Raw genomic sequence first — 17,214 nt, 5'->3', positions numbered from 1 at the left:
AGCTGTGCCGAAAATTTTTCTAAGTTCCATATACCTGTCCAGGAGTCTGTTAAAAGACCATATCATATCCGCCTCCACCACCGTTGCCGGCAGCCCATTCCATGCACTCACCACTCTCTGTGTATTTAAAAAAAAACTTAACCCTGACATCTCCTCTGTACCTACTTCCAAGTACCTTAAACCTGTGCCCTCTCGTGGTAGCTGTTTCAGCCCCGGGAAAAAGCCTCTGACTACCCACGTGATGAATGCCTTTCATTATTTTATACACCTCTATCAGTTCCAAGAGGAGAGGCTGTACTTGATCTGGTATTGGGAAATGATCTGGTCAGGTGCCAGATCTCTCAGTGGGAGAGCATTTTGGAGATAGTGATCATAATTCTATCTCCTTTACCATAGCATTGGAGAGAGATAGGAACAGATTAAGTTAGGGAAGCGTTTAATTGGAGTAAAGGGAAATATGAGGCTATCAGGCAGGAACTTGGAAGCATAAATTGGGAACAGATGTTCTCAGAGAAATGTACGGAAGAAATGTGGCAAATGTTCAGGGGATATTTGCGTGGAGTTCTGCATAGGAGCAGTCCAATGAGACAGGGAGAGGATGGTAGGGTACAGGAACCGTGGTGTACAAAGACTGTTGCAAGTCTAGTCAAGAAGAAAAGAAGAGCTTACGAAAGGTTCAAAAAACTAAATAATGATAGAGATCTAGACGATTATAAGGCTAGCAGGAAGGAGCTTAAGAAAGAAATTAGGAGAGCCAGAAGGGGCCATGAGAGTAAGACTCACTGGTCTATGATTTCCTAGGCTTTCTCTACTCCATTTCTTGAATAAAGGAACAACATCCGCAACCCTCCAATCCTCCAGAACCTCTCCCGTCCTCTTTGATGATGCAAAGATCATCGCCACAGGCTCAGCAATCTCCTCCCTCGCCTCCCACAGTAGCCTGGGGTACATCTCGTCCAGTCCCAGTGATGCTTTCCATTTAATGTCAGGGAAATGTATACAATATACACCCTGAAACGCTTTTTCTTTGCAAACATCCAGAAAAACAGAGAAGTGCCCAAAGAATGAAGGACAGATAAATGTAAGAACCCCAAAGCCCCCCCCCCAGCTCCCCACCTCCCGTGCAGAAGCGGCAGCGAGCAACAATCCCCCCTCCCCTTGAAAAAAAGAAGCAAGCATCAGCACCATCACTGAGCACTCAAGCATGAGCAAAGAAATAGCAAAGACACAGACTTGTAGTTACCCCAAAGACTTCGCATTACACCTGGCATTCGACATACTGCAGATTCTCTCTCTCTCTCTCTCTCTCCCTCTCTCTAATAAGAGAGGAAAAAGGTATCTCCATTTTCCCAGTGAGTGGAGAGACATAACAAGCAACTTACTGGTTTATGATGTTAAAAAGTCTGTTGCGTCGCTTTTTTTCGAGCTCTGTGCCCGAAGATCGCAAAGGTCCCGGGTCTTCAGGTCCACAGCAGATACCCTGACTCCCCTGATGACACACCAACCCTCGATCCGCCCGTCTCCAGAGTCCTGAGATCTTAGGCTTCCGAATTCGAGCTGGACTCTCAAGCCAAACCCTTGGTGTGCCGAACAACGGCCAGTCCTGAAACCACGAGAACAGGTCCCATTCCTGCAAAGGACCAAATATAGCGTGTAACTCCAGGTCAGGGTGTGGCCACTGTCGCATGCAAACAGTTACTTGGAGCCAAAGGTGAGAACTCGGTGGCAGGTGGGGACCAAAGGTGGATGAGTTACCCCAGGGTGGAGTACAACAAGCCTGCCAGCTAGGTGCGGCTCTTTCCTGGACACCCCATACACCCCAACTTAATCCTATAGCCTCTTATTGTTTTTGGCATACCCTACCTGGGAAAAAGACTGCTTTGACTCTGCCTATGCTGCTCATAATATTAAATACCTCTTTCAGGTCACCCTGAACCTCCTAGGTTACAGGGAATAAATCCTTTGTCTATACAATCTCTCCTTGTAACAGAACCCAACCCCCAACTCCCAAGACCAGGCAACATCCTGATAAATCTTTTTTGCACTCTTTCTAGATTAATAACACCTTTCCTATAACTGAGTGACCAAAACTATACACAGTTCTCCATGTGGCCTCCCCAATTTCCTATATATCTACTGCAATAACTTGCCAATGCCAATATTCTTAACACTTTCCACAACACCATTTATTTTAGTATCATGTACAAACTGACTAACTATGCCTTGTATATTCATATCCAAATCATTTATACTGTATAAATTACAAACAACAAAGGTTCCAGCACTAGCCTATGTGTTACATCACTAGATTGAGCCCCTCAGTCTGAGAAACAACTGTTCACCATCACCCTCCGCTTCCTAACACTGAGGCAATCCTGAATCCAATCCACCATCTCCCTGGGATCCCATGCAATCTAACCGTCCAGCCATGAGGGCCATTGTCAAAGGCCTCACTAAAATACCCACTGCCCTACACTCATCTGTCCCTGTTTCCCTCTTAGAAGAGTTCCCAAGGGATTTATCAGACACAAGTTCCCATGCACAAAAGCCATGCTGACTGTCCCAAATCAGATCCGACTCTACAAATGTTGCTAGATCGTGTCCCTCAGAATCCTTTCCAGGAATTTTCCCACCACCAATATCAGACTCACCTGTAGTTTCCTGACTCGCTTTTGCTGCCATTTTTTTAAACAACAATACCACATTAACCACTCTCTAGGTCTCCAAAACCTCAAAATACCTGCTTATTGGAAGGGTAGTGTGTTGCTTCCTAGTGCACCAAAACTGAACAACATATTCTCAGGTGTTGCTTTATTTAAGGGTAACTTGGCCAGGCTGTGACTGGTTTGGAGAACTATAGTTATGAGGAGAGATTGCATAAACTAGCTTTTCCTTGGAGCAAAGGAGACTGGGGAGTGATTTGCCAGTGATTATATAAAATTAATGAGTCTGTTGGGAGTAGGGCTCTCAGAAACATAAGGGCATAGGTTTAAGATGAGTGGAAAGAGCTTTAATAGTCTTTTTTGCACATGGGTTGTTTGATTACCAGAACTTGCAACCAGAGGAGGTGGATGAATCAGATATAATCACAACATCTAATAGAAACATAGAAAATAGGTGCAGGAGTAGGCCATTCGGCCCTTCGAGCCTGCACCGCCATTTATTATGATCATGGCTGATCATCCAACTCAGAACCCCGCCCTAGGCATGTAGACAGACACATATATAAACAAGGCATAGAAAAATTTGGTCCTAATGCAAGCAAATGGGATTTGTGTAGATAAGCAAAAAAGTCAGCTTGGATGTATGGGCTGAAGGGTCTGTTTCTGTAATATACAGCTCTATATTGTGATCATTCATGAAGTCAAAGCCATTTGGCCCACCAAGTCCACTCCAATTATAAGCATTCATCCACATTAATCCCATACTATTTTTATTCTCCCCTAACACGGTCAGAGATAAACCTGAGAGAGGAAACTGGAGCATCCAGGAGAAAACCACATGGTCACTAGGGGAGCGTGACAGACAGACAGACAGACAGCCTGACCTCCAGTGTTTGAATCCTGGTCACTGGAGCTCTGTAGCAGCTTTTTGTTTCATAAACTGTGCAGCCTCCCCATTTGCTCTAAGATGTGCCGGAATGTCATTAACATGTTTAACCATCTGCCAGTGCCAGATCTGTGATTTAAGAGTGGATGAAAGGCTGCAGAGTTGCCCCTGACCCAGCTAGCTTTTGTTTAAATGCTTACCTTTGAAAAAGACTGTTCCATTGTTCTGAAAAGCTTTGTTCAGGTTTGTTTCATCCCCAAAGGGAAAACTATTTTTCTTGCAACTTTTCTTTGTAGATATCTCTTAATGGCTAGCAATTTTCACCCTACTTTGTCTATCCCAGGCTTTCAAAAAAGTTTCACACACTGCACAATGAATCTATACGTGTCCAGAAAATTGCACTTTTCACTGCACCATTTCTTGTTGCCATGCAGTTTAAATCCAAGAGCTCTTTTGGGGTCAATTACCACTGGAAACATAATTGACAAAACAAATGTCAGGCTGAGCACGTACTCTGTAGTGTAACAGTCCACCACAGGTGCCTGAATGTGTAGGTGACCCAGTAATTCTAGCGATAAACAAATATATGCCTCCATTTGCATTGAAGTTCAATGCACTGAAGTCTGAACACAGTTAGCATATTTGGAGAAAGATTATTTAAAATATTTAGACTTAATTTCTAAACAGTAGCATAGGAAAGTACTGAAAATTTAGAATATTCTCCAGCCAAGCTTATAGTTGATTTGAATGGAGATTGATTTTTCTCACAAGTACTGTAAAACTGCTTGCAGAAATATTTTTTTTTCTTGTATGCTTTAAATTTCCTTTCTTTTTACAGGTTATGACTCCAGTCAGATGTGGACAAGGTTACATTTATGATTCTCCATTGAGGCATCAAAAGGTTTATGATATCCCAGCGGTCCGTCAAGGGGTATGTATGTAATGCATAAAATGGGGTAGAAGGGACGACACAAATGGGCCCTTCAACTGACTAGTCTCTGCCACTGAAGTCTTAGATGTTACCCTTGCCTGGATTCCATTGTGCCCTGTGCTTCTTGTGTTCCCACACAGTTTCCTTTGACCACAGCCATTCCCTTCACATTTTAGCCCCTATCAAAGGAAAGGATTTTCTCTCCTATTCCATACTTAGTTTATTAGTAACTTTTATTTATGGTAGTTTGTGTTTGATACTGCACAAATGGAAATAATCTTGTATCACTTACACTGTCCAACATAGTTATCATTTTTATAACCAATTCTTAACGTAGGGAAGAAAGCCCCGGTCTCTTCATTCTGTCTCAAGGGCTACAGTTTCTCAGCTTTTTAATTTTATTTAATGAGATACAGCATTGGAAAGGCCTTTCAAACTGCCCCACCCAGCAATCCCCGATTTAATCCTAGCCTAATCATGGGACAATTTACAGTGAGCGATTAACCTACCAACCGGTATATCTTAGGACTGTTGGAGGAAACTGGAGCACCTGGGGGAAACCCACATGGTCACGGGGAACGTACAATCTCCTCACTGACAACAGTGGGAATTGAACCCAGGTCACCTGTACTGTCAAGCATTGTGCTGACCACTACGCTACCGTGCCTATTCCTATCATATTTTGTATTTCCCTTTCCAAAGTACAGAAACCAATACTACACACAATGCTTTTCACTGCAACATGACCAGATTCACAATTTTTAGTATAACTTCAGCATTTTTGTGTCTTTTTAGATTAAATATATTCCAATACATTGGCATTTTTAATTTGTTTACTGATATTCAACCCTGCTTTCAATTATTTGTTCAAGATGATCTCTTGTAAATTCATGAGCCAGTCCTCAGCGGGGATCAGAGGTGGAGAGCAACTTTAAATTAGTCATAGTCATAGTCATACTTTATTGATCCCGGGGGAAATTGGTTTTCATTACAGTTGCACCATAAATAATAAATAGTAATAAAACCATAAATAGTTAAATAGTAATATGTAAATTATAGCAGGAAATAAGACCAGGACCAGCCTATTGGCTCAGGGTGTCTGACCTTCCAAGGGAGGAGTTGTAAAGTTTGATGGCCACAGGCAGGAATGACTTCCTATGACGCTCTGTGTTGCATCTCAGTGGAATGAGTCTCTGGCTGAATGTACTCCTGTGCCCAACCAGTACATTATGTAGTGGATGGGAGACATTGTCCAAGATGGCATGCAACTTGGACAGCATCCTCTTTTCAGACACCACCGTGAGAGAGTCCAGTTCCATCCCCACAACATCACTGGCCTTACAAATGAGTTTGTTGATTCTGTTGGTGTCTGCTACCCTCAGCCTGCTGCACCAGCACACAACAGCAAACATGATAGCACTGGCCACCACAGACTCATATAAAATCCTCAGCATCATCCGGCAGATGTTAAAGGACCTCAGTCTCCCCAGGAAATAGAGACTGCTCTGACCCTTCTTTGCACCAGGTTGTGATCTGACCTTCCCAGTGGTGGGGGTGGGGTGGGGGAGAGGAGCTGTATGCATCCTTAATGTTAGCGTACATCAAATCCAGAGTCCTCTCCCGTCTGGTTGTACAGCTCACATACTGCGTGAAGTTGGGCAGTGTAACATGGTAACATGGTTGAAGTCACCCGAGATGGTAATGAGGGCACTCAGGTGCTGGGTTTGTAATCTGGCTATGACGGTGTAAATGATGTTACACGCCGACATCGGGTTGGCAGAGGGAAGGATGTACACAACAACCACAATTGCATGTGAGATTTCTCTTGGCAAATAATATGGCCGGAGTCCAACAGCAAAAAGTTCAATATCTGGGCTACAAACACGTTCCTTGATCATAATATGTCCAGGATTGCACCATCTGTTGTTTACCAGAACCGCAAGCCCCCCTCCTTTACGCTTACCGCTTTCAGTGCAATTCCGGTCAGCTCGAACGGTCTGGAAGCCCTCTATGGAAACGCTTTGATCGGGTATGTCCTCGTGCAGCCATGTTTCAGTAAAACACATGACATTGCTCTCCCGAAATGTTCTCTGACTCCTGACAAGCGCTGTCAATTTGTCCATTTTATTCCCCAGCAATCTCACATTTCCCATGATGAGAGAGGGGAGACACGGCTTATAACTTCTCTTCTCCATAAGCCTCTGTTGTCTCGACCATTTCATTGGTCGAAACAACAGAGACAAAATTTATTGGTAATATCATTTCAGAGGGTCTCTCCTAGATCCAGTATGTAAATGCCATTACAAAGTAGGCATGGCAGCACTCCTACTTTCTTAGAAATTTGTGAAGATTCTGCATATCATCTAAAACTTCGACAAGCTTTTATAGATGCACGTTAGAGAGTGTACTGGCTGGTTGCATAATAGCCTTCTAACGGAAACGTCAATGCCCTTGAACAGTAAATTCACAAAAAGTAGTGGATACATCCCAGTCTATCACAAGTAAAGCCCTTCTCACCACTGACACAGCTACAAGAGTGTTATTGCAAGAAAGCAGCATCCATCATCAAAGACTCCCACCCTCCAGGTCATTCTCTCTTCTGATGCTGCCATCAGCAAGAAGGTAGAGGAGCCTCAGGTCTCAGATCACCAGGTTCAGGAATAGTTATTACCTCTCAACATTAGGTTCCTGGACCAGAGAGGATACATTCAACTTCATTCTTCCCAGAATGGAACTGTGCCCACAACCTATGGACTGGTTTCAAAGGACTTTTCATCTCATGTTCTCAATATTTATTGCTTATTTATTTTTTGTTATTATTATTTATTTTCATTTTGTATTTGCAGAGTTTGTTTTTGATTGCGCATTGGTTGTTTGTCAGTCTTGTTATGTGCAGTTTTTCATTGATTCTGTTATGATTCTTTGTACTTACTGGGTATGCCCACAAGAAAATAAATCTCAGGGTTGTATGTGGTGACATGCATGTATTTTGATAATAAGTTTACTTTGAACTTTGAAGTTCAAGAGAATATTTATGTCTTGCCAAACTGGTCCTATCAAAAGTTAATTTAGTTCATTAAAGTTTAATACAAACTGGGCAATTAAGAGGTAAATATTATGATATCTTATGCTATGTTGCATTCTTTTTGGTATTCCTATCACCCCTCTCTAAATCCCTTCCTCCCAGTTAAGTATAATCTGCAGATTTTGAGACCAGAAAGGTCCTGACGAAGGGTCTCGACCTGAAACGTCGACTGCACCGCTTCCTAGAGATGCTGCCTGGCCTGCTGCATTCACCAGCGACTTTGATGTGTGTTGCTTGAATTTCCAGCATCTGCAGAATTCCTGTTGTTTGAGATTTTGAGACCCATTGATTTACTTAATCCAAATCCTGGATATGTCTGATAACACTGGACTTGTGACTGATCCATGACTTGCCACATTGCTCCAATCGAAATAGTGGCCACCTTTCACCCCATTCGTCCTTTCTCATTTTAACCCAATTTGCTTTCCATAGAGTTATTTGACAGCACTTGCCCTCACTTTTGTTATGAGTCCATTATCCAGAGCCTTAACAAAAACATTCTGAAACATTTTTTAAAAATTGAAAATATGTAAATATCCCTCTGCACATTCACTACACAGACCTAATAGCATTCAACTGGTTGGATGTGGCTGTAGAAATTAAAGTATGAAAGACCATTTTTCTAACTACTATAGTGCAAACTAAACTGTGTAAATACTGTGATCTTGCAGCCACATAATATAAGACCTTGGTAAAAAGGATTCTAAAATCCAGGCAATTTCAAGTTGAATAATGCAACTAGCCTGAGATTGGCTTGAGTTCTGACAAAACTTTACTTTCTGTTTACAGCTGTATGATATCCCTCCTTCAGTGCTAAAAGGACCCATGCCTCAGATGCAGTCTGAAGACTTCAGAGCCAGAGGGTTGTATGCTATACCGCCTAGTTTAGGGAAGGAAAATCAAAGTGTGAGTAGTCACTACGTTGCCACAAGTTTCAAGTTCCATCATTTTCTTTTGGATTTAATTTCTCTTTTAAGGTTTCAGCAGTTCAAAAGTTAGTGGCAGGATTTCAGTGACAAGCTGCACAAGGGTCCCAACTGTTAAAAATCAATAATGCTTTTTGAGTCTTTAAGAATAGATTTATAGTCTTTACATCCATGCCATCAGTTAGACAATTGTTTCCATTTCTAATTATCTTTTCTCTGTCCCCTGATTATCAATAGCTCCATTTATACTTGGATTGTAGTAACCCCTGACTGGGCCCCTGACTTGCTCTCCTAAAACTTGGGCCATCCACAACTCTGCTGCCAGTATCCTAACTTATACCATTTGCCCTAAACCATCCTTTAACTCCAGCCCTTTGCTCACACCAGAATTTAATGTCTGCTCCGTCAGTCACCGTGCCCTCAGCTAATGCCCCAAACTGCAATTCCCTCTCTAAATCTGAAAGGAATTCATGAAGTGGTAGGCCACTCAGCCCCTATAGTCATCTATGCTTTTTAACAAGATCATGATTGATCTAACTTTAACCTTTACTCTGTATTTCCACCCCTTTCCTGTAACTATTCATCCACTTCCTTATCCTGGGTCTACCTACTTCTGACCAAGAAAGTTCAAGTTTACTGTTTGCACAGCACTTTCAAGAAGAGGTTTCTAAAGATAGAAGATGCGCTGAGTGGGGAGATAATTACTGCTTTAAGTAGATGACCCTTATATGTTTAAACAGTCGCCTCTTGCTCTAGATTCTCCCACAAGTGTTGAAGTCCCCTCTGCTTCCACCTGTCAAGACATATCTTAGATAGTTTAGTCATATCCTCCTCAAGCTACAGACTCCAGCAGAGATAACTCTAATTTGTTCAAAGTTTCATCCTGAGTCATTCTAGGGGTCTGTCTAGTAAACGTCTTATGAACTGTTTCCAACACATCAGCAGCCCTCTTTAAATATGGAGACCAGCACTGTATACAGTTCTTCAGGTGTGATTTCACCAATGTTCCATACAACTGAAGAATAACTTGCTGATTTTTGCGTACAGGTTCATTGGCTATAAAAGATCAAATGGCTGTTTGCTTGTCCAATCACCTCCCATATCTGCTACTAGGCCTTTTGCAAGTCATGATTGGGCATTCAGTTCCCTCTGAATCTCAGAGTTCTGCAGTATTTCACCACCTAGATAATACCCTTTTTTTCAGTATTTCTCCTTTTCAAGTTTTATTTATGTACCCTGTAATAACAATTTAATATTAGATTCAAATATTCTCTTTATGACAGATATTAAGTGAACTCACCTGGTAGTTTCCTGTTTTCTGTTCATCCTCCTGCTTTGAATAAAGGGGATTTCATGTACTGTTTCAGAATCTAAAGGAACCTTTCTAACTTTAGGGAATCTTAGAAGATTAAAATCAATGCATCAACCATCTCACTCACCACTTTTCTTAAGCCCTCACAAGGATGTCCATCCAGACCCAGGGGCTTATCAACCAACAGTTCAAAAAACTTTGCTCAGTCCCAATGCCCAGGTGACTGTAATTTTCCTGAGTTCCTGCTTTCCTTGCAGTTCCCAACTTACAGCTGTTTCTGGGATGTTTCTTGTATCCACTGTCATGAAAACTAATACAAAACATCTGGTTAATTCATTCCCCTTGCCTGTGTTTCCATTATTAATTTTCCAGCTCTTGTTATTTGCTTTTGTTTTTATGGATAACGTTGGTACATGGAGCTTAGAAAAATAGAGGGCTATGGGTAACCCTAGGTAATTTCTAAAATAAGTACATGCTCGGCACAACATTGTGGGCCGAAGGGCCTGTATTGTGCTGTAGGTTTTCTACGTTTCTATGTTGTCTCACACACCATTATTTGCCTTTTTTCATCCTTGCCTCTTAATGGTCCTGTCCTCAAAGCCATTGTTCATCTGTCTCAAGATGTAGCTCAGCATTAAGTTTTGTTGATAAGACTTTTATGAAGTTCCTTCAATGTTCCTAGGACACTCCAAGAATATCACAACCTTGTCATAAGGTTTGGAGGCTTGCGTGCCTCAATGGGCTGGAGAGCTATGTTGGCTGGAGTCAGGGCTTTGTGCTTTGGCTCTTGGTAGGGTCACCCATACCAAAGAGGTCAAAAGGTAGAGGCCAGATGAAGAGTGGTACACCAGTCCTCCAGGTTCGGGGGTTCAGCTCAGGGCTAACAACCATGACTGGTTTTAAAAAAAACTGTTATAGAAACAGCAATGAAGAATCCTTCTATATCTATGCACAACAGTATTCCTGAGTCTCCACCCGGGACTTGCATGACTGACAGTAGTGAAAAAAGAGCTACTGACATGATGAAGGAAGTCCAGGACACCGCCAGAGTTGGAGGAGCTTCATTGCTACCCTAAACGCAAGTTAGTCCTCTAGTTACTGTTCATATCTGGCTCACAACAAAATTTGAGAGATGCTATAATTGGAAAGTAAAATTGAAAATTTAATGAGAATTTTCATTTCAGTTCTGTTGAAGGACAAATAAATATGTTTTATTATTATTGTTAAAGGATTTTGATTCTGAAAAATATGCTAAAATATTTTTTCAATTTCTTAATAGGTGTATGATATTCCACCATCTTCCTGCAAGGACACATTTGGCAGTCATGACAGAGAAGCTACATATGACTTCCCACCACCAATGAGGCACTGTACAGATTCTCTACTTGGTCACAAGTCTGAGGGATTATATGATATCCCTCCAACTACTGTAAAGCCATCTTTAAAACTGCAAGCAGTCCTCCCAGGAACTGGGATCAGTTCTCTAAAACAGTCTATTTATGATGTCCCACCAACAGTGGTTAATTCAGAGTTGGTTTCAAAAAGATTATGCGTTTATGATATTCCACCAACAAATCAGCAAATCTCGCAGAAGGATACCTACGATATCCCCCGAGGTATGCAAGACTTTGATCGGTCTGCCCCAGTGGTGGAGAGCGTAGTCTATGACATTCCCCCGCAGGTGTCACAAGATGTTAAGGTGGTACAGGATGTGACTGATGGAATAAACCGTTTGTCATTCTCTAGCACGGGGAGTACACGCAGTAACATGTCTACATCTTCAACCACGTCCAAGGAGTCCTCCATCTCAGCTTCGCCACTTCCAGAGAAGAAGGTAGTTCTGGACCCAGACTCTGCCTTTGAGAGACTGACCCAGCTGCAACATAGTGTCGACACATCAATAAAGGGACTACTGACTTTTGTTGTTTCAGACTGGCGATCTTATGAACTAATGGGAAAAAACCTCAACGAAATTCATGCCAGCGTTGACAAGGTCAAACATTCACTTTTCGGCTTTCTTGGGTTTGTGCAAGGAGCCATTGCAAATGCATCACGTTTACCAGATAATAGTCTTCACAACAAGTTGAGAAAGCAATTGCAACGCCTGGATGATTCCTATCAGATTCTCGTCCAAACCAGCCAGGCACTGGATAACAACAACTGGTCCTTGAACATCTTGGTGGTAAACAGGTCTCACAACAAATGTGATGACCTAGATCGTTTCATCATGGTGACAAAGATGGTTCCTGATGATGTTAAGCAGCTAGCATCCTCAATAAGCACAAATACAGAACTCTTATTCAAACAAGGAGTTGGCATTACTAACCTGGAGACTGTTCATGAAATAAACCAGGTGACTGTTGATGAAAAAGGTACAGCACACTGCAATCAGCCCCTCTCACAAGCAGAGAAGACGTTGATTCAGATACAGCCATTGCACAGCCCACCACAGTTGGATCACCAGGACCACATTAAAAATAAGGAGTCATTAGATAAGAGTTGGATGGAAGACTATGATTACGTCCACTTACAGGTTTGCAATATTTCGTGCATTTTGAATTGAACTTCCATTTTCCCTTTTCCAGAAATGTATTAAGGGTTTAGAATATCATAACTTGTCTGTAACTTATAATAGCATGTTGTACCCTGAAAGTGGCAAACATATCTTGCCAAGTAATTGTCACTGTATGTTATTTAGTTTTAATGCTTTGTGTATCTTGAAGACATTCACAGAAATGTGACAGAGTCCTAGAACGCCATCAAGTCTATTCAATGTATTTAATATACAATTGCTCTAATCCTACATTTAATTCAGCTTCCACTAACTCCCTACAGATTCTGCCCATTTCACGCCTGGGGCAAGTTACAGTGACCAAGTAATCTACCAACCTGCATATCTTTGGATTGTGAGAGAAAACCCACGGAGGGTGGGGGGTTGCGGGGACAGGGTCACAGGGTGAACATGCAAAATCTCCCCCAACAGGTCAGGATTGAACCAGGATGTGAGGCAGTAGCTGTACTCTCTGTGCCCTGTGGTGAGCACTTGCAATACAAGAAACGTTATGGGCATCCGGGAGACTGTAGATCATGAATTTCCACGTAAAACATACAAAAAATCGCAGATTGTTAGGTTCCTCGACAAAATTTTTTGTGGCACCTCTTTCAGCAGTTCCAAGAAATAACTCTGTAAAAGCACATGTGGTTTAGTCATGTTAAAAAAGTTTTCTTGTTAATATTACAGGGGAAAGATGAATTTGAGCGGCAGCAAAGAGAGCTTCTGGAAAAAGAAAATATAATCAAACAGAATAAAGTGCATCTGGAACAACATCAGGTAGGTTTAATGAGGGCAGGTTTTCTTCAGTCAATAATATGAAAAATATCATTGGGGTCAATGTGTATTTTTAACTCTTCCACGCTATTGTAAGGATGATCATGTTTGTAGCAATTACTCTGTCTTATTAACGTGTATGTTCTAAAGTCTTAGTTAAAATACCAAATATGTTAAATTCTGGTAACCAAACTTTGGTCTTCATCATTTCCCTGTTATACATTTATTGATTTGATTAGATTAGATTAGATTAAAATTTATTGTCATTGTGCCGAGTACAGATACAAAGCCAATGAAATGCATTTAGCATCTGACCAGAAATGCAAATAATGTTATTTACAAAATAACTGCAAATAAAATAAGTGCTACAGCACACAAATATAAAAGTACTGAGACAGTACAATGCGGATGCAGTACTGCTTAGCGCAGTGAGGAGAGGTTCAGCAGTGTCACAGCCTCAAGGAAGAAGCTCTTCCTGTGCCTGCTGGTGCGGGAGCGGAGGCTTCTGTAGCGCCTACCGGATGGGAGGAGAGTAAAAAGTCCGTGGTTAGGGTGAGATGCATCCCTGATAATGCTTTTCGCCCTGCCCAGGAAGCGTTTATGGTAGATGTTCTCAATGGTGGGCAATTGGGTGCCGATAATCCGCTGGGCAGTTTTCACCACACGCTGGAGTGCTTTGCGGTCCGATACGGGACAATTGCCATACCTCACTGAGATGCAGTTGGTGAGTTGGTGCAGTTGGTCTATTCAAACAGACGAGTAATTGGGGAAATGATTCCTTCCCAAGTTAAAACATACCCTCCTCCTTACACCACCCAGCAACCCAAATAGAACATTGTGCAAATGTTGGTTGAAAATGTGATTCAAGTTTGACGCTTCAATTTGATTCAATCCTTTAATTGTCATTCAACCATACATGAATACAGGCAGATGAGATAGTGTTACTCCCGGGCTAAGGTGCAAAACATGGTACCAACACTGACACAAAGCACATGTAAAATAACAGTAAAATACAGCCAAGCAAAAAAATAGTCCAGACCCTGAGTCCATCAATGCCACAGAAGTCTGCAGTCAACCACAATACAGCTTGTTTGTCGAGCGAACACTGGAGAGCCTGCTGCAGCCTGGATGCTGTGCCACACAGCCCCTGGTGGAGCACACCAGCTTCAGTGCCTCTCCTCTGGTGGTTATAAACAGGTGACACCGTGGCTTGAGGCCTAGTCTTCAGCACGACTGAGGCCACGCACCTCCTCCATTGTCTGCCCTGATGTCCACCAGTAAATCAGTAAATTGGACTTGCAGCATTCCACATTAACCATGTCCAAAAGGGTCCTGCAGTCACAAGAATAGTGACTAAGATGGTCACTCGCTATTGGACTGCACACCTCCTTCACATACAGACTCCTCCGAAGCCTCTCTGATTCAGGCAGCAGCACAATCTGAACCAAGTCCAGCTCCTACAGTTTCTCCACCAACAAGCAACTCGCTGATAGAGTAGGCCTGCAGTATGTTAAGTTCTTGATACAGAAGCACCTTTTGTTGACTCCGTAGACACTGCTGCAAACAAACATGCCACCATCTTACCAGAAGCAATCTTCTAGCTCTCAGCAATCTTACAATTTAAATTCATTAAAATGGGAACTATTTTATCAAAAATAAGATGTTGGAAGATCTCAGCCAGTCTGGAGGGAAGTGGACTGTCAATGTTTCAGGTCCAGTTCCTTCAACTCGGCTGGGTATCTATTTCCCTCTCCCGACCAGCTGCGATCCTTCAATAGATTGTTTGTTGCTCTAGATTCCAGCATCTGCAGTCTCAATCTCAGTGCTATATTGCTATGAGAGGTAGTAACACTAATTTATTTTTGAGACATTGGTTCTAGGTGAACAAGTGAAAATTGCACCAATGAAATTTAAACATTACAAGATTCAGGAACATGACATAAGTGCACATTAGTTGTACCTGATTATACATTTATTCGAATTTAATTGTTTCGCTGTTCTGTTTCAGTTAAGTCAGTTCCAAGAATTGGAAAAGGAAGTCACAAAACCCGTGGAAAATGATCTTTCGAAATGGAAAGCACCACAGAACATTCCCCAGAAGAACAGCACTCTCTGCTCTCAGGACAAACAGCTGCTTTTCTTCTACTCTGAACAATGTGAGACTCATTTTGTAACACTTCTGAACGCTATCGATGCCTTCTTCAGCTCCATCAGTGGTGGGCAGCCACCGAGGATCTTTGTGGCCCACAGCAAATTCATCATACTTAGTGCCCACAAACTTGTCTTTATAGGGGACACATTATCACGGCAGGCGATGGCACAAGATATTCGGAATAAGGTACTAAACTATAGTAACCTGCTTTGTGAACTTCTTAAGAGGATTGTCATGGCAACCAAGACAGCTGCCTTGCAATATCCCAGCACAGCAGCAGTGCAGGAAATGGTGGACAAGGTTACAGAACTATCTTATCACTCTCACCAGTTTAAAGTCCTGTTGCAGCATTTGGCATCTTTATGAAGGGACATTGTTTTTCTGCTGCCAAATTCTGATTAATAAAAGCTATTCCTTAATTAAAAAAAATGTATTTTAAGAATGTGGTCACAGTGCACTCGGTCTTTGTGCAGAATGTTTTTATATGACTGTTTTTTTATCATATTTTCATGCGTAAAATTTCACTGAAAGGAATTTTCATTTTTTAAATGCTAGTCACATACAATACTAAATTATCTAGATTTTATTGTTATCTAAATTGCTCTGAATTGTCTCTGCATCTAGTATAATCACATTTTAAGATATAAACTTGTTTTGTAATGATTTACAGGTTCTTACCACCACAATACAGTTATGTGTCACCATTTTAGCAGCTTTATATTTCAACATTCCATATTACTCATATGGTGGTTTGTCCTCCTTTAATTTGTGGCCGATGGCTGACTAATTCCTAAAGCATAACATCTACAGTATATTTGTTAGGTTCAAAAACTTTGTGATGTTTGTGTAAAAAGGGACATAATTATATATTGATGTGCTTCCATCTGCAATGTAAAGAGCTAGACTCAGAATCCTGCTTCAATAGACTGAGATAACATTACCATTATAGAATTCAACAATCATATAATAGTTATACATATCTTAATCTAAAGATAATTGACTGACGAATAAACTCCTCTTGGGCTTCCAGCGGGTACAAGTATTGATTATAACCGATGTTTCATCATGCATCATCCCTGATGAAGATGGCAGTTTGTCATAAAAATGTTGTTTATAATTGATACCTGTCCCTGGCTGAAAGCCTGAAGAATTTATTCATCAAATACGCTGGGAAAGCACTAGATCCTTTTTCATAATTGACTTATTCTGCCCAAACAACTGTCTTCCATGTCCCTGATAATTTCTTGTCATTATCCTCTGAAGGTGGATGCAACCTGTCGTTCATAATTGCCCCAAATTCCTTAAACCACCACCATCCAGATGAAGTTATAATGCTATTGAATAACAAGTGCCAGGATTTTGAGCCTGTGGAAACAAAAGAATGGCCATGCACCTAATAGCAACAATAATCTATTTTGTCAATAAATTGTGTCACGTTTTTGCATCAAGTTGCATTATGTATTGTGCAGGATATGTGTTTAGCTGACTAGGTGTTGAAGAAGTCATGTCAAGATCTACGTATGTGCCATTTAAAGCATTTATTAAAGATTTGTAGAATCATGTGATTTATTCATAACAGGTTGCATTGCTAGCTGATTTATATTTTTATGTGCCTTATGTTTGAGTGGTGCAGAAGAACGTAAAATTTAGAGTTTTTGTAATCTGTGCCTAACATTACAGAACTGGAAATTTACTTCAATTAAATTGTTCTGACTGATATGAAGAGTATTGTGTTACATTATTATATTTAATCTTGATTAAATATATTTAAACACATTGAAAACTGAGAAATGTTTTAAGAAATTAACTTTGCTTTTATCAAATGTGATACACTATCAGACCAAAAATATTTTCTTGGATAAAAATAAATTGCCATCAGTAAATTCCAAATTCCTTATGTTAAATGTCGTGAGTAATTTTCAAGAAACTTT

The 17,214-nt window shown here is 41.1% G+C and overlaps 1 protein-coding gene across 4 annotated transcripts in view; it reads left to right on the top strand.

Moving 5' to 3' along the window:
• nedd9 (neural precursor cell expressed, developmentally down-regulated 9) overlaps nt 1-17,000 on the top strand; it is a 97,808-nt gene extending 80,808 nt beyond the window's left edge. For 3 of the 4 annotated variants that reach the window (XM_072283664.1, XM_072283667.1, XM_072283665.1), the window contains 5 exons: nt 4,388-4,480; nt 8,355-8,471; nt 11,083-12,336; nt 13,045-13,134; nt 15,140-17,000. In XM_072283664.1, the coding sequence (XP_072139765.1) occupies nt 4,388-4,480; nt 8,355-8,471; nt 11,083-12,336; nt 13,045-13,134; nt 15,140-15,649 (2,064 nt within the window). In that variant the 3' untranslated portion in view covers nt 15,650-17,000. Of the gene's footprint in view, nt 1-4,387; nt 4,481-8,354; nt 8,472-11,082; nt 12,337-13,044; nt 13,135-13,722; nt 13,856-15,139 lie in introns of all 4 variants that reach the window. The other variant, XM_072283666.1, reaches the window with a different exon arrangement.
• The last annotated feature ends 214 nt before the right edge of the window (nt 17,001-17,214 follow it).

Source organism: Mobula birostris, chromosome 19, assembly GCF_030028105.1.
Source record: "Mobula birostris isolate sMobBir1 chromosome 19, sMobBir1.hap1, whole genome shotgun sequence".
NCBI classification, from domain to species: domain Eukaryota; kingdom Metazoa; phylum Chordata; class Chondrichthyes; order Myliobatiformes; family Myliobatidae; genus Mobula; species Mobula birostris.
Note: the sequence above shows the minus strand (reverse complement) of the source record. Positions and strands in the feature narration are given on the sequence as shown.